At 41.8% G+C, this 23,979-nt stretch overlaps 1 protein-coding gene across 3 annotated transcripts in view; it reads right to left on the reverse strand.

Moving 5' to 3' along the window:
• Positions 1-23,979, reverse strand: part of LOC134352028 (bMERB domain-containing protein 1-like) — a 122,704-nt gene that overhangs the window by 25,978 nt on the left and 72,747 nt on the right. For 2 of the 3 annotated variants that reach the window (XR_010019329.1, XM_063059086.1), the window contains exons 2-3: positions 16,584-16,713; positions 4,576-4,649 (exon numbers count right to left, since the gene is read on the reverse strand). Coding sequence is in view for 2 of the 3 variants with exons in the window: in XM_063059086.1 (XP_062915156.1) it covers positions 4,576-4,649; positions 16,584-16,713 (204 nt within the window). In the remaining variant the exon portion in view is untranslated. The remainder of the gene's footprint in view (positions 1-4,575; positions 4,650-16,583; positions 16,714-23,979) is intronic. The other variant, XM_063059087.1, reaches the window with a different exon arrangement.

The following is a 23,979-nucleotide window of genomic DNA, read 5'->3' on the forward strand; positions in this document are numbered from 1 at the left end:
CCATAGACTTGTAAATCAATAACACCCGTTCAAGTACCCTCCCGTGGCAATGTGAATTATTTTTGAAGTCAGCAGTACCTTCATGAAGTGGTGGAAATGGTTCTGACACTGGTCTGCCACTGGGAGCCATGGGATCAGCGCTCTGCAGCTGATAGCAGAAGTGAACAGTCCTGCTGGCAGGAGTTACAAAGCTCAGTTCTGGGAAGAAGCTGCACAACCCGTAGAGTACAGTAACTTGGCAGCTTTACAGCTTCCTGCCTGCAGTGCCCTCTATGGTGGTAGATAATTATAGCCCTGGTGTACTTTATGAAGCTGGCAAGACTGAGAAAAATGGTAAACACTTTGTTTAAAAAAAGGGGTTTGGATGGCCTGTTTTTTGACTGGATGGGTTCCAATACAGTCTATTGGAAACATATTGGCTCTGGGGATTGTGTGATCAGATAAACTCAGGAAATAGAAGCAAAGGAAACAAAAATTACAACAACTTCTCAGTAAATCTCGGTGAAAATGCAGTGAGATTTAGATTCTGATTTATTTATCACATGTACTTCAAAACATACAGGGAAATGTGTTGTTTGCATTAACAACCAACACTGCCAAGGATGTGCTGGGGGCAGAATGTTTTGCCACACATTCTGGCACCAACTTAGCATGCCCACAATGCACCGTAGAAAAACAGAGAACACAACAAGCAACAAAACAACAATAGCTGCATCCCACCCTCCCACCCACTCACATGCACAGTCTGCTAACTCCAGGACAGGCTATTTTTTTGTCCTCCAGCCTCCAGTGGACTCGTTGATTGACAGACATTGGCTCCTGGCTTTGGGCCTCGACCTCTGGGCTTCCAAATAGTTACAGGATGTGCATAAAATGAACTTACATATCATGGTTATCAAGGATTATTGACGCAAGTTACTAGCAGAACATTGTCTCCATACCGTTTTAATTGCTTTTAGTATCTGTGCATCTCTGAGAACATAGGAACATAAGAAATAGGAGCAGGAGTCGGCCATGTGGCCTGTCGAGCCTGCTCCGCCATTCAATAAGATCATGGCTGATCTAGCCATGGACTCATCTCCACCTCCCTGCCTCTTCCCCATTAATTCCCCTACTATGCAAAAATCTATCCAACCTTGTCTTAAATATATTTACTGAGGTAGCCTCCACTGCTTCATTGGACAGGGAATTCCACAGATTCACCACTCCCTGGGAAAAGCAGTTCCTCCTCATCTCTTTCCTAAATCTACTCCCCTGAATCTTGAGGCTATGTCCCCTAGTTTTAGTCTCACTTACCAGTGAAAACAACTTTCCTGCCTCTATCTTATCTACCCCTTCCATAATTTTATATGTTTCTATAAGATCTCTTCTCAATCTTCTGAATTCCAGCGAGGACAGTCCCAGGTGAATCAATCTCTCCTCATAGTCTAACTCCCTCATCTCTGGAATCAACCTGGTGAACTTCCTCTGCACCGCCTCCAATGTCAGTATATCCTTCCTCAAGTAAGGAGACCAGAACTGCACACAGTACTCCAGGCGTGGCCTCACCAGTACCTTGTACAGTTGCAGGCTAACCTCCCTGCTCTCAAATTCAATCCTTCTAGCAATGAAAGCCAACATTCCATTTGCAGTCTTGATAGCCTGCTGCACCTGCAAACCAAGCTTTTTGATTCAAGCATCAAGCCCAGGATTTATTGCCCCACCGATTGTTCTTGAGAAGATGAAGGGGGACCATCTCCCTGAGCCATTGCAGTTGTTTTATTGAAGGAACTCCCACTATACTGTTGGGTAGGGAGCCCAGGACATAGACTCAAGAATGATGAAGAAATGATGACCCACACAAAATCAGGATGGATAACTAGGAGAGAAACCTTCAGGGGTGTTGTATTTTTTGCCCATGTGCTCCTGGATGGTCAAGGCCTTGGAAGGTGTTGTTGGAGTAAACCTGATGAATAACTCAAATGCAGTGTGTTGACTGTATACACTGATACACTGCTGTCACCTTCCAATGCTGGAAGGAATTAATGTTGAGGGTGAGAGAAAGGGTGACAGACAAGTAGGTTGCTTTGTCCAGGGTAGTGTGGAGCCTCTTGAAAGTGCGTAGAGCTGCACACTTTCAAACAAGTGGAGAGTCTTCAATAATCCCCCCTGATTTGTGACATGGAGAAAGTTGAAATACTGCTCCCCACAAAATACCCAGACTTTTGCAGCCATAGTATTTATGAAGTTGAGTTTCTGGTCAATAGTAACACTCAAGGGGACTGGCTCCTGGCTTCTTCCGTCTTTCTTTCCAGTCCTAATGAATGGCCTCAGCCCAAAACATTGACTCTTTATTCCTTTCCATAGATGGCGCCTGAACTGCGGAGTTCCTCCAGCAGTTTTTGTGTGTGGCCCCCAAGTTATTATTGAATATAATGCCATTGAATCTCAAGGGTGGGTGGTCAGGCTGTATCTTGTTGGAGGTGGCCATAACCTGGCACTATTGTGGCCTGAGTTATTGACACTAATACACCCAGAAGTCCCACTAAATAGTGCAGATATACTAGCTTGATTTTAACTATCTTGGCCTTACAAGGACATTGAGAAAAAGGGATAAAGTTGAGGAATGGAACTGGAGGTGATGTGAGGAAATTTGAATGCCTTCTTACTCTCTGCCTTAATTCTCATGAATTCAGAGAAAGGAAGAGGACCTGCCTTGAAGAAGCTGGGACCTCGTTTAAATGCAATTTAAATGTCAGAGTGGCACATCAGGGATCTGAATGGACGTGGGATAGTTCTATATATTCATGCACCTGCATTGAACTCTGCCTCTGAAAACTGGCTACATTGAACGCAATGAAGCAACATTTCTTAAGTGTGGTCCTTTGCAGCTTCAGTGCATAAACTGGTGTTGTACTGAATCCAGGGTTTGCGTCCTTGCCCCTGGTGGATTGGGTAAGAAATCCACTTTTAGCTTCCAGTGCAATGTCTTGGTATCTATTGACTCAGGCGATCCCATTCTCCCTACAATCTCATGTTTATGAACCCTACTGCCAGCATCCTCCAACATCCACTGTACTCCACACCTCCCTCCCCAAAACCACCAACTTTCACCTCTTCTTTGCTAGGGTGACCAGTATATATTTACTATTGTAAATACTTAACAGATAAAAAATTTACCACCTAAAAATTGCTTGGACCTCTCAATGTGCAGGAAATTGGCATTGCTTTAGACCTTGCGGCCAAGATTACTGCCTAGACTCTATATCAGGACCTATATTTTCTCAGCGACTGGAAATGACACTAAACAATCTTAAATGAACAAATGAATGTCTTGAATGAATAAAACAAACTCTGCTCATACCTACAATTAGACAATAAATACAATTCCCAAAGACCTCAACATTAAGCTGTATGAACTATAGCATCAGTACTTTCTTTAGAAATAAAATGATTACATCCAATCCTCTTGTCAAATGCACCCCTGAATTTACTGTTTTCAGTTGAATATTATAACTAACTACAGTGATACAATAACGAGGCCTCCTAACCTCATTCAGTCTGAGCTTGAGTGCTGCTTGCTGATATTTTACACTGTTCTCACTGTGACTGTGTAGATTTCTTCAAAGTGCTTCATTTTCCTTCCAATCCGAAAGCCATGGGAGCTGTCAGTGTAATTGGCCACAGTAAAATTGCCCTTAATGAAGTTAAATAGTAGAAGCTGTGTGTGTGTGTGGGGGGGGGTGCGGGGGGTCAGATTGATAAGAATGTGTAAATAAGAAAAGAAGAATTATTGTAGAATTAGTACGAATGGGTGGCTGATAGTCATTGCATTTCCATGACATAGGTCCCTAGAATTCTCTGGCTTCTCTTGTAGTCATTCAAAAAGACTGGGATTTTGTATAGGCCCATCTGGTGATGCTAGATGAACATAAAAGCCTCCTGCTCGGTCATTCCAGAGTGCAAAATGTGAAAAGCAGTGTTTGAGATTGTGCAAATGATTGTTGTTGCCTATAATAATTTTTTGCCATCTGCAATGTATTCTGTTCCATTGAGAGTAATATACTGACAGAACAATACATTATGTTTGTGAGTTATTACTTTTAAAAGAAAACACAATTAAATGTCTTCCATTTTCATCAAAACATCACGAGTCATTTTTCCTGGCTGTATGCTGCTACACTGATATTATCACTTCACAAGTCACTACATCATCACATCATTTGCTGCCTCTTCTTGTTACTGGACACTGACCTTGTTTTCCAGGGTGACAAAAAAATATTTTGCACAAATTTCATCAACTGCATTTTCCTCATTTTGTACTAATGTAAAGTACTACAGCCGTTCAATCAGAGAACTCTACCACATGTTCTAATAGTATACTGCAGTTAAGTATAAGTGACCATTCTGATATATCTAGTTGTCAACAGCTCAGAATGCACATGGGAATCCAATACCCAAGGGAAATTTGCTAGAGCAGAAATTGATTCTCTCCCCCCAAGCTTTCAATTCTTCATGATGACACAGTGAATGAGCGGAAATTTAAAACAACTAAAGATTTCCAAAGACTCTTAGAGATTTAAAGCATCAAATTACCTGGAATGGAGACTAATTTCTGGAGCTCCTGCTTTAGATTCATTATTTCTTTACACAGCTGAATGTCATCCATCCTGCAAATCATCATAACTGTTATTTATCATTTAAAGTACATCAAAAAATCAGAAAATTAATTACTCAATTTTTAAAAATAATTTGTTTCATTCTGGACTCTGTCAGAGAGTGAATAGTTGAATGCAAATTATTACATGACTTACATTTTGGTATCCCAAGAACAGTAAATGGTAACAATAGTATCCCTACAGTCAGCTCAGCAATATTACTGGTACTTCAGAAAGGTGCAAGTTTAAGTCCCATTCCCAACTTCCTAATTCGATTTAAAAGCAGAAAGTACGAGAAATGTTCAGCAGGCCAAGGGGATCTTTGTAGAGAAAATCAGGGTTAAGATTTCATGTCAATTGCCTTTCATCAGAACCAAGAAAAGTCAGGGGGAGAAAACGTGTTTCAAGTTGTGGAGAAGGGGAGGGATGGAGAGAACAAAGGGAATGTCTGTGCTAGGATGGAGACCAAGGGAAAGTGGGTGGTGCAAACAATGTTTCTGACAAGAGGAAAGAGGAAGCTGAATACTTCTGGATACTGTCTGGAAGAGAAGTAAATAGAAGGTGAATGAGAAGAAATATCTAGCCCCAGATCCAGTTCCACCAACATCTCCAGCTCCATCAGCATCGCCATCACCAAAACCAGCTCCAACACCATCACTCTCATCATCTTCAGATTCATCACCCATTACCAGCTCCAGCACCATCTTAATCGTCAACACCATCAATATCAACATCTCCAGCTCCATCAATATCATCATCATCATCGCCCATCGCCAGCTCCAGCACCATCTTAATCGTCAACACAATCAACATCATCATCTCCAGCTCCATCAATATCATCATCATCGCCCATCGCCAGCTCCAGCGCCATCTTCAGCTTCAACACCATCTATATCAACATCTCCAGCTCCATCATTATCATCATCGCCCATCACCAGCTCCAGCATCACCTTCAGCTTCATCACCATCAATATCTCCAGCTCCAGCACCATCTTCAGCTTCATCATAAACACCATCATTCTCACCAGCTTCATCATCATCACTATCATCAGCTCCAACAAAATGTTTAGCCTCAACACCATCAACATCTGCATCTCCAACTCCTTCATCATCACCTATCACTAGCTCCAGCACCATCTTCAGCTTCATCACCATCAACATCAACATCTCCAGCTCCATCGTCATCATCAACCCCATCACCTTCTCCAGCTCCATCATTTTCATCATCACCATCACCAGCTTCATCATCATCACCCATCGCCAGCTCCAGCACCTTCAGCTTCAACACCATCAACATCAACATCTTTAACTCCATCATCATCATCATTACCATCACCAGTTCCAGCATCTCCATCACCACCTCCAGCTTCATCACCATCAATATCTCCAGTTCCAGCACCATCTTCATCTTCATTATAAGCAGCATCACCCTCACCAGCTTCATTATCATCACCCATCACCAGCTCCAGCACCATCTTCAGCTTCATACCCGTCCCCATCAACACCTTCATCTCCAGCTCCATCATTTTCATGATCCCCATCACCAGCTCCAGCACCATCTTCAGCTTCAACACTATCACCCGTCACCTGCACCAGCACCAGCTCAGCACCTTCACAGCTCCACCACTAGCTGCAGGCACAACACACCTCTTTTAAAAAAAAAAGATGCAGGCTAGCTTTAACCCATGCCAGTTTTACAAAATACTTTAATACTAATCCTGTGATGATTAGTCTGTCCTACAAACAATGAATTCATGCTGGCTGGATACAACAGTCATTCTCAAAACAGAAAATTATGGAAACACTCAACAGGCCAATATGTAACTATGGAAAGTGAAACTCTCCACAGTTTCTGGTTTAGTACCCTTCTTCAACGTGTATCCAACATCTTTGTTTCAGATTCCCAGCATCTGTAGTTTTGTTAATATTTCATCACAATTATTCACATCAGCAAACAGCATGAAGTTGTCCAGAGCTACAGAAAAACAACAGAAGTTAACTGCGTATGGTGACTCTCAGACTGTGGGGTTATTGTAGTCAGTCCCACAATCTAGAGGAAGTATCAGCCAAAATTAAAATCATTTTAGATCAAATTTATATTGATGAGTACATACAGACATTTGATCTTACGTATCTAATTAACTCCATAGTTTTGTATTGGCTTGGCAGCTGTTTAATCTTCTAGCTTTCAGTTGTCACATCTTTGTTAACTTCACGTATCACCTCGGGATTAATGGAAACTCTTACACATTCTATGGAGTCATTGTGATTTTATGAGAAATGGAGCTGCTTCAAGAGTTTGTTCTCAGTTGAAGTGATTATCTCGGTGAAAATCTAATTTAATGATCAAAGTGGAACTCGCATCTTTTTCAGTGCAGTACTTTAGTACACAGCAATCATCTAACTTTGCCTGGAGGTGTGAGAGTGTCCTTGTATCTGTACTCGCTCCATCATCAGGAGGTTGGTGCCAGGCTAACTAGTTACTTATTCATGCCACGTGTCACTATCATTAGTTGAGCAGTTGGGTCTCCAACACAGCAGTTTGCTCAGGAGATGTGATATCTCTGGTTGAGTTACTGCAGTCACTTTTTCTAGTTTATTAGATAGATGATGTAAAAATCGCTTTAGTTTTTCAGTCTGTTGTTTATGTCTCATTTCAATAAAATTCATTAAGCATTTAATTCAATTTTATTTTGTGCATAAAAAAATTAAAGAAGTATATCATAAGGTCCCCTGATAATTTAAGTTATAAAGGCAAGTATTAAGTCATGTGATCCACAAGGTCCCCATTACAATAAAGCATTGGCTGATCTAGATCATTAGTAACTGAGGAGCTAAAATTAGCTTCCTTGGAGGAAGGATGTAAAACCCAGTGCATCGCTGATGGGCAAAGGTCTAGAAGAGAACAAGTTACTTATCCCTTGAGTAAGATATGAGCTTCCAGTGAGAATATTTGCTTGACATCATTGCATTATTGCAAGTGTATGAGTTCACTTGGAGTCATCTCTATAACTCAATGACTGCTACATGGGCCTTTATTCCTTAAGGAAGTCCATGACCAGCAGGCCACTCCAAGCATGTGACCCCATGATTCACAGCTAGTGATCCTCACAGTCTGCAGCTACACTTAGTGGTAGCACTGATCACTGATCTAAGGGCGGCCTGGTTGATGGAAGGCTTCACACCCAGACTACCTCCCACACCGGTAAGTGCCATATGACAATAAGACATCGAGTCTGCTCTGCCATTCCATCATGGCTAATTTACTATCCCTCTCAACCCCCATTCTCCTGGCTCCTCCTCTGTGACATTCCAACTAACCAAGAATCTATCAGCTTCCACTTTAATTATACCCAATGACTTGGTAATGAATTCCACAGATTTACTACCTTCTGGCTGAAGAAATTCCTTCTCATCATTGTTCTAAATTGATATCCCTCTATTCTGAGGCTGTGTCCTCTGGTCCTACCCTTGTCCACCATAGGAAACATCCTCTCCACATCCACCCTGTGGTAACTTCTACTTTGAAAAAGGCACACTCGACAACTTCATGCCCAAAGGAACAACTTTATCTCGAACGTCAAAACCGATATGTATATACAGAGGCTTTCACAACCCATACGGCATGGCAGGAACACTATATACAAAGCACACCAGAAGTAAAAAGAATGGAAGTAACCTCCCCCCCTCTCCATTATCCTAATTAGTATTAACTTACATTTAATAATGCTCACATTACAACACACTCTATCTAGGCCTTTCAATATTTGATAGGTTTCAGTGAGATCCCCCTTCATTCTTCTAAACTCCAGTGAGTTCCAGCCCAGTGCCATCAAATGCTCCTCATACTCTAATCCTTTCATTCTCAGAACCTCCTGTGGACCTTCTCCAATGCCAACACACCCTTTACTAGATAAGGGGCCCAAATTTGCTCCAAATGTGGCCTGAGCAATGCCTTATAAAGCCTTATTCATCCTTGCTCTTATACTCGAATCCTCTGGAAATGAATGCTAACGTTGCCCTCAGAGACTTTGCCAGTGGAGATGTTGGAGAAGGCTTATGGAGGGCCCAAGTAGTCACTTGAACATCCCACTACTCTGAACTCACATGTGATTTCTTACAACCCATCCCAGGTCTATAAGGTCTAATATTTCCCGTTTGCAAAGGCAAATAAGAGGTGCATCATTTGTCAACAGCAGAAAACTCTTAATAAAACTGCAGTGGCTGGAACAACTATTAATCAAAGTCAAACCACGTGAAAAAACTCAGTTCTTAAAGGTACCCTTGCTCTATGCTACCTCAGCTCTCACCTCCTATCAGACATAAATCTCTGAAGGAGCCCTTGGAGTTTTTTGTTTACATAGTAGTAAGGTCTAATACAGTGCATTTACACATCCCTCTGGAATGAATTTATCAGTGGGATCAATGCTTCTTCCACTACAGAACCGTTATGTGTCACACCTCTTCCAGAAGAGTATTTTTTTGGTAGAAGGAAGAAAGAAAGGCATGTAAAGGGTACAAGTCTAAACAGGATGCCATAAATTTTAAATTGAATCTTGTAACAAATCTTGAAATCTGGGGTGATCTGCATTGCTGAGAAGGGGAAGACGGGATTGAACTGCGGAACAACAGTAGTAATTATCCAAAGCATCTCCTTGTCATGATATCTGTTCTCCCTGAGAACAATATTAATGAATCTAGCAACAAATGTGGCAAGCTCCTGCAAACTCTGGACCAGTGTTCTCTGAGACAACCAGACCTGGCCATGCTATCTTGCAAATGAAGTACAATAATAAAACCTGAGCGTTAATAGCCGTTGTAAAATTTAAAAGAAAACAAGCTCTTTATATTGTCACTAAAAGGTGACGACAGGTCTGTACATTATAGTAAACCCGTTACAGGTTGAGTACCCCTTGTCTGAAATTCTAAAATCTGGAAGACTCCAAAATCTGAATTTTATTTTGAGCACTGACATGATGACACAAATGGGAAGCTGCACATGCCGCCGGGAAGGTTCCCTGGCGATGCTCAGGTCTCTGCGCACCACATACAGTTCTGAGAAGAGACCTCACCCATGTAATGAACAGAAATTAATGGAAGGTAGATAAACATGCAATAAAAGAAAACATGAAGATCTCGATCATAGAATGAACATATGCCGCTTAACAGTATGTTGGTCATGAAACGAGCAAAGGTCTATCATCACGAACTGAAAATTGAAGGTAATTGTGAACACTCAGCAGGCTGGTTGCAGAAATTTTTTAAAAAGGCACGGCATTAAATTTTAAAGTGTCTCCTGATCACGAAAATCCAGCACCAGGACAAGCCTACAATGTTGATTGCTTTTATACCTTACATAAGATCTAAGAATAAAAGAGAAATATAAGTACACTGTACTGTAACTTCTTAAACAAAGCACAGCATCGTAGGTGGAGAGTGAAAGCCTGCCATTGTTTGTTGCTGTTCAACAGCTGATTCAGGTATTCTCCCAGTGCTGCTTTTGTTACCCTGCACACATTATATTTTCATTATATTAATAGTATGTAATAATTTTTCTGTTCAGTACATATGTGTGATGAACAAGTGTAAGACAAAGACTTAACATCACATAAACAATGGCGATCACAAGCTATCTCATTATATGTTCCAAAATATGAAAAAAATCCAAAATCCAAAACACTTCCAGACCCAAACGTTTTGAATATGATGGACTCAAACCTGTATACACATGCATGACACGCCCAGGTAGTGAGGTGAAACAGTGAATCAGTGGTGGGAGGAAGAGGGAAAGGCTTCACTGGTTCACCATCAATCTGCTGTTTAGCCCCATTAGTTCAGAACTGTTCTTTATTTTCTGCTCACTGCAGTAGAGATTGTGCCACAAGAACTCGTCATCCCTTGTGAATAGGTACAAAGCACAGCATTTTTCAACAATCTGGTCTCCCAAAGTATAACGGTAAAAATGGGAGCCTTACAATATGTTATAGATTCATTGCCTATTGCAGCATACGCCTAAGTAATTGTTCAGATCAAGTTCTTCAATTGTTACTGACCTACATCAAGTACTCAAACCAAAACACTTCAGTAAACCCTTCAGGCACACTAAAGTGATCAATTCAGACTTTAAATTCTAATAGAAATTGCAGTCATGCCTGCACAGAATGAAGCTTATACACGATTACAATCGTGTCAGCAAAGGAAGCTTGGCTAATACGAGGGGGGCATCATTTTAAGGTGATTGGACGGAAGTATAGGGAGGATGTCAGGAGTAGGTTTTATACACAGGGAGTGGTGGGTGTGTGGAACAGGGTGCCAAGGGTGATGGTAGAGGTAGATACATTAAGGACTTTTAAGAGACATTAGGGACCCTTAGATAAGAACATGGGTGATAGAAAACTGGAGGGGTATATGGGAGGGAAGGGTTAGAGTGATCTTGGAGTAAGCTCAACACAACATCGTGGGCTAAAGGGCCTGTACTGTGCTGTAATGTTCTATGTATGGTTTTTAAAATCTGTAGTTTTATAAATCCTTTCTAGTGCATGAAGTTGCTTGTTTGCCATTGAATTTAGTAATGTTCATGACCCAAACATCTGACAAAACTAAGAATGGTTCATCCGCCCTGCTCTGCTGGGGGAGAAGCTGACAGCGATGCAGGTGGATGCTTTCCTGGTGTCATGGATTCTTGATTACCTGACTGGCAGACCACAGTATGTGTGCTTGCAACACTGTGTGTCCGACAGAGTGATCAGCAGCACTGGGGCTCCACAGGGGACTGTCTTGTCTCCCTTTCTCTTCACCATTTACACCTCGGACTTCAACTACTGCACAGAGTCTCGTCATCTTCAGAAGTTTTCTGATGACTCTGCCATAGTTGGATGCATCAGCAAGGGAGATGAGGCTGAGTACAGGGCTACGGTAGGAAACTTTGTCACATGGTGTGAGCAGAATTATCTGCAGCTTAATGTGAAAAAGACTAAAGAGCTGGTGGTAGACCTGAGGAGAGCTAAGGTACCGGCGACCCCTGTTTCCATCCAGGGGGTCAGTGTGGACATGGTGATGATTACAAATACCTGGGGATACAAATTGACAATAAACTGGACTGGTCAAAGAACACTGAGGCTGTTTACAAGAAGGGTCAGAGCCATCTCTATTTCCTGAGGAGACTGAGGTCCTTTAACATCTGCCGGATGATGCTGAGGATGTTCTACGAGTCTGTGGTGGCCAGTGCGATCATGTTTGCTGTTGTGTGCTGGGGCAGCAGGCTGAGGGTAGCAGACACCAATAGAATCAACAAACTCATTCGTAAGGCCAGTGATGTTGTGGGGATGGAACTGGACTCTCTGACAGTGGTGTCTGAAAAGAGGATGCTGTCCAAGTTACATGCCATCTTGGACAATGTCTCCCATCCACTACATAATGTACTGGGTGGGCACAGGAGTACATTCAGCCAGAGACTCATTCCACCGCGATGCAACACAGAGCGTCATAGGAAGTCATTCCTGCCTGTGGCCATCAAACTTTACAACTCCTCCCTTGGAGGGTCAGACACCTGAGCCAATAGGCTGGTCCTGGACTTATTTCTTTGCATAATTTACATATTACATAGAAACATAGAAACATAGAAAATAGGTGCAGGAGTAGGCTATTCGGCCCTTCGAGCCTGCACCGCCATTTATTATGATCATGGCTGATCATCCAACTCAGAACCCCGCCCCAGCCTTCCCTCCATACCCCCTGACCCCTGTAGCCACAAGGGCCATATCTAACTCCCTCTTAAACATAGCCAATGAACTGGCCTCAACAGTTTGCTGTGGCAGAGAATTCCACAGATTCACCACTCTCTGTGTGAAGAAGTTTTTCCTAATCTCGGTCCTAAAAGGCTTCCCGTCTATCCTCAAACTGTGACCCCTTGTTCTGGACTTCCCCAACATCGGGAACAATCTTCCTGCATCTAGCCTGTCCAATCCCTTTAGGATCTTATACGTTTCAATCAGATCCCCCCTCAATCTTCTAAATTCCAACGAGTACAAGCCCAGTTCATCCAGTCTTTCTTCATATGAAAGTCCTGCCATCCCAGGAATCAATCTGGTGAACCTTCTTTGTACTCCCTCTATGGCAAAGATGTCTTTCCTCAGATTAGGGGACCAAAACTGCACACAATACTCCAGGTGTGGTCTCACCAAGGCCTTGTACAACTGCAGTAGTACCTCCCTGCTCCTGTACTCGAATCCTCTCGCTATAAATGCCAGCATACCATTCACCTTTTTCACCGCCTGCTGTACCTGCATGCCCACTTTCAATGACTGGTGTATAATGACACCCAGGTCTCGTTGTACCTCCCCTTTTCCTAATCAGCCACCATTCAGATAATAATCTGTTTTCCTATTTTTGCCACCAAAGTGGATAACTTCACATTTATCCACATTAAATTGCATCTGCCATGAGTTTGCCCACTCACCCAACCTATCCAAGTCACCCTGCATCCTCTTAGCATCCTCCTCACTGCTAACACTGCCACCCAGCTTCGTGTCATCCGCAAACTTGGAGATGCTGCATTTAATTCCTTCATCCAAGTCATTAATATATATTGTAAACAACTGGGGTCCCAGCACTGAGCCTTGCAGTACCCCACTAGTCACCGCCTGCCATTCTGAAAAGGTCCCGTTTATTCCCACTCTTTGCTTCCTGTCTGCTAACCAATTCTCCACCCACACCAATACCTTACCCCCAATACCGTGTGCTTTAAGTTTGCACACTAATCTCCTGAGTGGGACTTTGTCAAAAGCCTTTTGAAAATCCAAATATACCACATCCACTGGTTCTCCCCTATCCACTCTACTAGTTACATCCTCAAAAAATTCTATGAGATTCGTCAGACATGATTTTCCTTTCACAAATCCATGCTGACTTTGTCCGATCATTTCTCCGCTTTCCAAATGTGCTGTTATCACATCCTTGATAACTGACTCCAGCAGTTTCCCCACCACCGACGTTAGGCTAACCGGTCTATAATTCCCCGGTTTCTCTCTCCCTCCTTTTTTAAAAAGTGGGGTTACATTAGCCACCCTCCAATCCTCAGGAACTAGTCCAGAATCTAACGAGTTTTGAAAAATTATCACTAATGCATCCACTATTTCTTGGGCTACTTCCTTAAGCACTCTAGGATGCAGACCATCTGGCCCTGGGGATTTATCTGCCTTCAATCCCTTCAATTTACCTAACACCACTTCCCTACTAACATGTATTTCACTCAGTTCCTCCATCTCACTGGACCCTCTGTCCCCTACTATTTCTGGAAGATTATTTATGTCCTCCTTAGTGAAGACAGAACCAAAGTAATTATTCAATTGGTCTGCCATGTCCTTGCTCCCCATAATCAATTATTATTTAATTATTTATGGTTTTATTACTATTTAATTATTTATGGTGCAACTGTAACGAAAACCAATTTCCCCCGGGATCAATAAAGTATGACTATGACTATGACTATGACTATCAATTGGAAAGAAGTTGGCAGAAACGTCCCCCCAGAAAAGATTCCAATACTCCCTTCTGCTCAGTCCAGGCAGCTGAAGAGCTGGAGAAAGTTCTGGTCTACCCAGCTAGAGAACAGAAAGCACCCCGAGTCAAGTTACCACTGGGAAAAAAATACCTCTCTTTAAAATTCTCTTTACTGAAGATCTAAGTTCTCCTTTTTGGTTTGTCAGAGATATTTGAACATTTCACATTCCTGATGAACAACTGTGGGGTTTCCTCGGGTCCTCTGTTGTCTCCTCATTTAAATGCATCTGGTGAACTTCCAAGATGATTTTCAGCAGGGGCAGAGAGGGTCAAACTGAAGAACAACAGTAGAAATGATTAGAGCCATCTTCTTGTCACGATATCCATGCATCCTGAGAGCAATGTTAAGCACCAAGGGGCTGCTTACGATTCCAAATGGAGCCTGTTTTTGTTTGTTTGCTGTCATGTGTTATAATGAGCTTTGGCAACAGCACAAAATGGTTGAGATGAAAGTGACACCTCGTTTTATCGCCTATGCAACATTTGCTTCACTAAGGTTGCATTCAGCTAATTGACCGTAGGACTTCCTGGCTGCTCATCCTAGGCGAAACTTATCATTCACAATTGACAATCATTCAGTATTTTGAACCACAATTCTGAGGCATTGCTTCCCTAGAAACCAGATGATGATCCGACTTGAAACTGTGCTCATATCTATGGCAACAGGCTCCCATTAGGGACAGGCTTGCAAAGGGAAGGTAACTGGATAGAGATTTGAAAGCAATCAAGAAGCTCTCCTTGGTCATCTTACATGTACTGCTCTTGTCAGTGACACAGAGGCAATATTTATATTGAAAGCCTCAAAAGGATGTAAAATCTACAACAGATAACTACATGTGAATCATTTCATTTAATAAATTCAAAACTTGAAGCCCACATTGTTTGTGTCTAATGGGTGGTTGTTTGGTAAACTGTGTCACTGAGTGATGAAGCAGCGTACTACATAATATTTCATAACTTCTATTTCAGGAAGAATGGTGATGATTAAACATCTTATTTCTACATGTAGGTAGGATGGATTAGTGTTTCGGTGTTTTTGATTTGCTTTTTTAGCTGGTCCAGCACAACACTGTGGGACGAAGGGCCTTTTCCTGCATTGGACTATTCTCTGTTCTATGTCCTGACACTTGGAAGGCAATGTACAGATGTGAACAAATTTTCATTGAGACTAAAATGAAAATTATAGGAAAGTAGTGACCTATAAAGTTCCATGAAAAAAAGGTATTTTTTCTAAAGTCTCTACTGCTTTGTATCTCTAATAACATGGGGAAGACATGACTAACCTGAGAAACATGACTATTCTGCAGTAATCGTTTATCCTGTAGCCCGGTGAATTTGGTCTTACATTTGTAGCATTTAAATAATCATTAAATTGAGGAAATTAATATAAAGATTCAAAAGCAACACAGCATTCTTGATTTTGGACTCTTGCCGGGAATAATTCATTTTATTCGGGTGATCAGCAGCACCCTCTTACTTTGCCATCTTCTCCTCCTTCATTCACACAAGGAGACATAACATCTGGGGCAAAGTGTGCTGACAGGAAAGATCAAGATTAGCTTTATTTATCACATGCACATCGAAACACAGTGAAATACGTCACTTGCGCCAAACGACCAACGCAGTGTTGGGGGGAAGCCTGCAGCGTCGCCATCTTCGGCACCAACCTATCACACCCACAACTCACTAACCCTGACCTGTTCATCTCTGAAATGTGGGAGGAAACCGGAGCACCTGCAGAAAACTCATGTGATCACAGGAAGAACATACAAACTGCGGCAGGAACTGAACTCCTTTCATTAGTGCTGTAAAGCCTTCCACTAGCCACTATGCTACCTAAGCACAGTTGTCCAAGAGTATGTTGGTTAAAGTTAGTAGTTAGCTAATAATTGATTATTTCAATCAGAGCAAATAGCACGTGGCTTGACAGAATACATTTACGTTCAATAATCTTTTTCTAGTTCATAATTCCTTACACTCCAGGGTCTAGCTCAACCCTTATTTCCAAGTTTTCCCACTTTCCTCTTCCCTATCTATTTTTGAATATCATTTCCAATTGGAGTCTCTAGTCTTGTCAATATCTAGGTGCTTTGTTGGATATCAAACCAGATTAGAGATTTAACCTGAAAAGTCCTGCCTAGTCCTTTTGCTTTTAGCATCAAAAGAAGCTTGTTGACTAAAGATTTTTATTAACTGAAATTAAGTAATTTTGCCTAATCCATTAAAAATCAAAAATTGCCACTGAACTGAACCAAATAAACATTTATTAAAGTGGTGCTGTTAAATGTTAAACTTTCTGTACTCAAGAACCAACAATCACAGTTCATCTGTAGAAGTAACTCACTCAGCAGAGTTTGACGGTGAACCAGATACCCAAATACCTACATAAATCGCAGCTCTGATTCCCTCCGGACTAGCACCTCCCGAAGCCGTTGGATCCGTGCCATTTCCATCTCAATTTCGTCTGGAGTTGTAGTCAAATCAGCCATGGAGATAATGTCAAGCTGATCTGCGACTGTGAAAATAAAGAGAAAACCCATCAGATAAACTGTGAAAATTACAAGTTGCGACTTTTGTCATCAATCAAAATTATCTTTGCTGCAGCTTTATAAACCACTATTTCATTAATACTGACTGACACCAAACCAAAATAATTTCCTTAATTTACATATCATTATATTTTCTAACAGCTCATTCAGTTTTACTTAATCAAGCCATTCTTCTGAGAAATTTTGATCATTATTAGATTGATGTAATCATTTTCTTGCTCTATTAGATTCTATATTTCAAATTAACTATAACAGCTATATTTCCACGTTCAGGTACCACCAGTCCATGTAATCACCTAATCTATAATGGTACCCATTATCTTCTAAGTGACCAAGTAGCATACGGATATCCTGCTGCCGACCAGCCCCATTAAGGACGAAAATGAGAAGATTCTTCTTCACCCAGGAGTTTTCGAATTTTCTACCCAAGACAGCATGGAGGTTTAGTCACTGTCAAGCCAGAGTGTGAGGGAGGAGAGCTGAGGAAAACAATGTGGGCAAGAATTTTTCCAAGTATTCATGTAGCCAGGGCACATCTCTGTTGCGAATGTAAATGTCCACAGGTTCATGTGTGTGTTCTAGGCTCATGCGGTAAATCGTGGTCATCTATCGACTCAGGCGGCATGGTAGTGTAGTGGTTAGCACAACGCTTTACAGTACCAGCAACCCGGGTTCAATCCCTGCCGATGTCTGTAAGGAGTTTGCACTTCTCCCCGCGACTGCATGGGTTTCCTCTGGGTGCTCCGGTTTCCTAAGGTTGGTAGGTCAATTGGTCATTGTAAATTGTCCTGTGATTAGGCCAGGATTAAATCAGGGGATTGCTGGGCAGCATGGCTCAAAGGGCCAAAGGGGCTATTCTGTGCTGTATCTCAATAAGTAAATAAATTGCTTGCCAAGAGACTAAGCCCTTGCTCTGTCAAGCCCTTGTGGTAACTGCTCAGAATCCATGCACAGGCATCATTCTCCCCTCCAAGTAGGAATGGAAGCTTATCATCCACAATCCCAGGGAGCTGCCAAAGTCAACAAAACCTCTCTCTATAGATGTGAAACAAGTTTCTGCATGGGTTTAAAAAAAAATTAGTGCATTTATCCTACAATAAAGGGTATTTTCTCAGTATTTACATGGACACTCCCAGATACTGCAGGAAGGAGGGCAAGGATAGTTTACTGTATGCTACCTGTTCTAACTTATATCAGATACTTAGGAAATGCACAAAACAATCCTGGTTGCCTTTGAGGATAACTTTCATACCAGCATGGGAAAGGCTAAGACCAGAGGTCACAGCTTCAGAATAGAGGGGGGTCCTTTTAGACTGGAGATGAGGAGGAATTTCTTTAGCCAGAGGATGGCGAAGCTGTGGAATTCTCTGCCAGAATTGTGGATGCCAAGTCTTTATGGATATTTAAGGCAGAGGTTGATTCTTGATTGGTCAGGGCATAAAGGGATGTGAAGGGAAAGCAGGAGTTTGGGGCTGAGAGGAAACTTGGATCAGCCATGATGAAATGGTAGAGCAGGCTCAACGGGCCGAATGGCCTAATTCTGCTCCTATATCTTCTAGTCTAATGCTGGTAGAGCTCAACAGAGGAATATGGTAATGAGAGCTCTGAAGGCCAGGCAGCAGTATAATTTATTGTCATGGAATTATAGAGGCCCTTTCTCGAAGCCAGTGTAAAAAGGCAAAATTAAATAACAATACAGCATTATTATGCTTTCAGTCTGATGAATTGGTTGCTATAATTTTGTGATGGTGATTACCCTGAGAGCACTTCACCTGCCTCAGAATCACACAAAAAAAGTCAGTTCTGGCTCTATTTATTTAAAAATATGTATTTTTCAGTTATGGACCAGTGAGTATTTCAGTGTGACCTTGATGTTTAATACGAAGACAGATTGTAGATTGAAGTTTAATTAAGAGGTTACACGTCCATTCACTGAAGCTCCCCCAGGACTGAAGACGGGCGTGTAGCTTGTTACTTCAGCTCCTCTGCCCTGGGAATCCAATTCCCCACGAAGCTCACCGCCTGCATTTTCCAATTTACATCTGTAAGGATCAGCCGCAGCTGACAGACTAACAACATTCCTCCCCCATCTCACTGCGGGAAGTTTCTGGAAGATTCCTCTCAGGTGTTTGGGTTTAAGCTTAGATTGCAACCATTCATTTCACTAATTGTCCGCATTTAGTGCATTTATCTAAAGCTCCTCTGAACACATCATTAATCACAGAATTTCAGCACTTGCTTAAGTGTTCAAAATAACTTTATTAATGAAGTGCATATATGTCAGCATATAGTATTCATTTTCTTGCAGGCATTCACAGTACATACTAAAAAAACACAATAGACCAATGAGTGGTCAACATTCAATGGACTGAGCTGCCTCTGTGTTGGAAGATTCATGTCTACACCAATGCATAAGTTGGTCTAATTCTTTCATAGAGTATTGCTTTGTTGAAGGTACACTATTTGGTTTAGATGTCAAAGACAACATTCTTTGACTGGAAAGTGCTTGGAGGTAGGAAAGATATGTTAATTCAATGACACAAGAAAATTTGCAGATGCTGGAAATCCAAGCCAAAACACACAAAATGCTGGAGGAACTCAGCGTAAACATTGATTTCTCAAACTTCTGATATTCCTGCCCCCCCACACTTCCTTCAACTATCCCCACTCCTGTTTCCCTCTCTCTCCTATCTCCTTACCTGTCCAACACACCCCTCTGGTGCTCCTCATCCTTCCCTTTCTTCCAAGATCTTCTACCCTGTCCTACCAGATTCTTCCTTCTCCAGCCCTTTACCTCTTTCACCAATCAACTTCCCAACTCTTTACTTCACCCCCCCCCCCCGGTTTCACCTATCACCTGCCACCTTGTGCTTCTTCTCCCCAACTTCTTGCTCTGACTTCTCATCTTTTTTTCTGATCCCGATGCAGGGTCTCGGCCCGAAACGTCCCTTGTGGGTTTTGCCCTGCTAAGTCAGTGACCATTCAGCGAAATTAATTCAGGGAACGCATGCTCCAGTTGCTCTGGAATTTTATAATACAAAGGAACTAATAATTCATACACTACGGAATAACACTTGCAGACTTTGTGACCAATGGCTATTCGCATGCTCATAGACATAGTCATAGAGTAACACAACATGAAAGGAGACCCTTTGGCCCATCACATCTATGTTGATCATGCTACTTAGCAAGCTAGTACCATTTGCTTGCATTTGACTCATATCCCTCCAATACCTCCTATCTACATCTTTTGAATGTTGTGACTGAACCTGCCTAAATCACTTTCAGTACAGGCATCACTGTCTGCTAGTAGAGGTTTTCTTTAAAACCTTCCACCTCTCACCTTAAGCCTATGCCTTCTATTTTTAGTTCCCCTTCCCAAGGAGAAAGACTGTGTGCATTCACCCTGTTTGCTTGTGAGGGAGTGACTAGGACTGAAGATCCATTCTGGTTGGCAGGGATTGATATAATCATGATTATAACGGTCGTCCTGGTGATTGCAGTGGAGAGGTAGGGGTACAGAGAAGAGAGTGGTAGTTCGATCTTTGGCCAGGCCAGAATCAAGATTGGGAGGATGGGGATGGTGACCTCAGGGAATCAGGTTCCCAGCTTCAGTCTCAGCAAGCAAAGCCCTTTTAAAGTAACAATGAAGAGGGACCCAGAAACATTTATGAAAACTTCCTTCTACTGAAGTGACACGCCTTATGCAGGCCACACCTAACGAGGCCAAAATCATGTATTATCCAGGCAAGCACTGGACACGTTGGATGCCTCTCCGTTTTCCTTCGTGCAGCTCATTTAGTATATTGATTATCTAGGAGGAAAACTGTGTATTTTGTGGAGCCAATATTAAACTACAGTCTCCAGTCTCCATGGCACTGAGGCTATGAAGACTGCCTTGGCTACTGTGCTCCATGCCCGCTAATATGATGAACTGATAAGCTAGGCTTTGGGCCTACTCCGGGCTGCTTCAGCGTTTGGACCTGAAATCTCAGTTTTGGTTTGGAACGCTGTTGGTCACTTCAATTGTTTGCATGTTTTGTATTTTTTCTCTTCTTTCCTTTGCACATCGAGTGCTCATTTTTACCTTTGTTGTCTTTAAACTGGGTTCTTTCGTGTTTCTTGCTTTGTGACTACCAGTGAGCAAGCAAATCTCAAGGTTGTTTAACTTATACATTATTTGATATTAAATGTACTTGAATGTTGAAACCACTGATTTTTTTTACAATTCTGGTGTTTTGAATAATACATCAAATGCATATAAATAAACGTTCCTCAGCATGACGTGATTTCTCAATCTTCATCCTTAATGTTCAGGTGAATTTTTCACCGACAGGGCTTCAGATATAACATGTGTACACTATTTTAGTGGATGTGAAATCATTGATAAGGTGGCTATTATTCTCTGATAAGCCATCAACAGTTAGTTGTACTAATGTGCCTCAAGGCTCTATAATTAATATGAAAAGGGACAGAAATTAGTCGATGCCGTTGGCAACAGTCCTCCCTCTCCCACACATTCTATTTGTTGCCAGTAGGAACTTACGATGTACACCTGCTTTTGTGTTTGTCGACATAACTGCAGTGACAAGATTTTGGAAGCAATTTATTAAATGCAGAGTCCTCTGAGGCATTCTGACTTTCTGCCAGTCATTAATTTCTTATCAGCCTTGGAGATGGAGAGGAAAGCGTTTCTCAGAATTAGGCTGCTCAGAGAATAGTTGCAGCTGAAATTATATCCTCATGTTGTAATTGCTTGATGGAAGCACTTTGCATATAAACAAAGAAGCCACCTAATGACGGCACATGTAAAATGGGGTTGTTGATTAAAAGCAAAATGAAGCTCTTTACATTAATTTCAATACTAATAAACTAATTGAATAATTTAAATATATAATCTATGTTAACAGCACAGATACTAAATTATGAAATATCTGCAGGATATCTGAAATATCTTTGATGCTGGTAACCTTGTTAGAGGAATATAAGATTATTTATACTTTATAACTGTTCATCATTGATCCTTAAATATAGAGTTGTATAAAGCTTGCAATTGGGACAAAATATCAATAGACACCAAGTTTTTACATACAAGTAGAAAAAGAAGAAAGAACAATTAACAGTACAGTACAGGCCCTTCAGTCCTCTATGTTGTGCTGACATTTTCACCTGCTCCAAAATCAATCTAACCCCTCCCTCCCACACGCCCCTCCATTTTTCTTTCATCCATGTGCCCATCTAAGAGTCTACGAAATGTCCCTAAAGTATCTGCCTCTACCACCAACCCTGGCAGCACGTTCCACGCATTTACCACTCGCTGTGTAAAAACCCTAACTCTGCCATAACCCCTATACTTTTATCCAATCACCTTACAATTATCCCCCCTTATATCAGCAAATTAATAAACATAGATTTTAGGACTGGATTTTCAGAAATGCTAATTGTGAAGAAACAAACTAAAATGCAGATTCAATGTGTTAACTGTAAGCAGGGTTCCAGGAATTGCAACAGGAAGCTTGTCAACATGTAAGAAGTCTAGAGTGCATTTATGATCAAAGTACAGATACGTTATGATTCCAGGATTGAACGGCTTGTCGTATGAAGAATGTTTGACAGCTCTGGGCTTATATTCACTAGAATTCAGAAGAATGAGCCCTCATTGAACCCTATCGAATGGTGAAAGGCCTTGATAGAGTGGATGTGGAGAAGATGTTTCCAATGGTGGGAGAGTCTAAGACTAGGGGACACAACCTCAGAATAGAGGGGCATCCTTTTAGAACAGAGTGAGGAGGAATTTCTTTAGCCAGAGAGTGGTGAATCTGTGGAATTCTTGGTCACAGGCAGCTGTGGAGGCTAAGTCTTTATGTAGATTTAGGTAGAGGTTGATAGATTCTTGAATGGTCAGGGCTTGAAGGGATATGGGGCGAATGCAGGGGATTGGGGCTGAGAGGAAAATTGGATCAGCCATGATGAAATGGCGAGGCAACTTGATGGGCCAAATGGCCTAATTCTGCTCTTATATGGTTTTATACAACCTTGAGATTCGTCTCCTTACAGGCAGCCAGAAAATAAAGAAACCCAAAAGAATCCTTTAACAAAAGACCATCGAGCACCCATTGTGCAGAGAGAAAAACACATCATGCAAACAACAACCACAAGCAAGTAGCGCTTTGAATTGAAGTCTGCAAAGAGAGCCCATAGTTCAGCGCAGTGCCAAGTCATCGAGCAGCAATCTGAACTGGCCCGTCTCTCACGTCGGGCCCCGACACCCTGACTTTTTCAAACTAGCCTGGCCTAAATTGGCCTCCAAACATCGGGTTCAATCGACTCGATGTGCTCTGTGGCCAGGATCCCAATTACTTGACTCAGCCTGTAACCAACCTTTCTGAATCAGCACGGTGCTTACACCTCCATCCAAACGTCGAGTTCAGCCACTTCCATACGCTCTAGTGCCTGAGCCTGCGGCACAGCGCTTAAAAGAATTGAACCTCGAGTCTTCCTCGCTCTCGGTAACCAGCCCACCGCTTCACCTCATTTTGGTTCTGCCACGTCAAATTGCCTCCAAGTCCAAAGGGAAGTTACCGACTATTACTTGCGATGATTGTTTGCCAGAAAAAGCGTCATTAACAAGTATTTTGTTGTTTTCTTTGTTTTATTAGCCACTAGCCAGAAGCTGCTGAGGTTCACCAGCGCCATTTTAATCTGGAAGATGTTGTGGCATTTGTAAAAAAATAATAATTTTGTTAAATAAACTTGTAAAATATGAAAGCAAGACTTCATAAATCAAAGGTTATCAACACGATGCACAGTGTTCACTCAAATGTCACCTTAAAAAGTTCAATTAAGCCAAATGCATTCCTCTTACTGCAAGAAACCATCAGACTTTTTGAGGATAAAAAAAATGAAGCTCTCAATTGTAGGTGCACAAGTATACTGGAAAAACAGACATATTTCCATTCAGTGGCCACTTTATTAGGTACATCTATACACCTGCTCGTTAATGCAAATATCTAGTCAGCCAATCAAGTGGCAGCAACTTAACGTATTAGAGCACATAGACATGGTCAAGAAATTCAGTTGTTGTCCAGATCAAACACCAGAAATGTGATGCAAGTGACTTTGACCATGGAATGATTGTTGGTGCCAGGATTTACAGAGAATTGTGCAAAACAAACAAAGACATCCAATTCTGTGGGCAAAAAACACCTTGTTAATGAGAGAGGTCGGAGGAG

Source organism: Mobula hypostoma, chromosome 9, assembly GCF_963921235.1.
Source record: "Mobula hypostoma chromosome 9, sMobHyp1.1, whole genome shotgun sequence".
NCBI lineage: Eukaryota > Metazoa > Chordata > Chondrichthyes > Myliobatiformes > Myliobatidae > Mobula > Mobula hypostoma.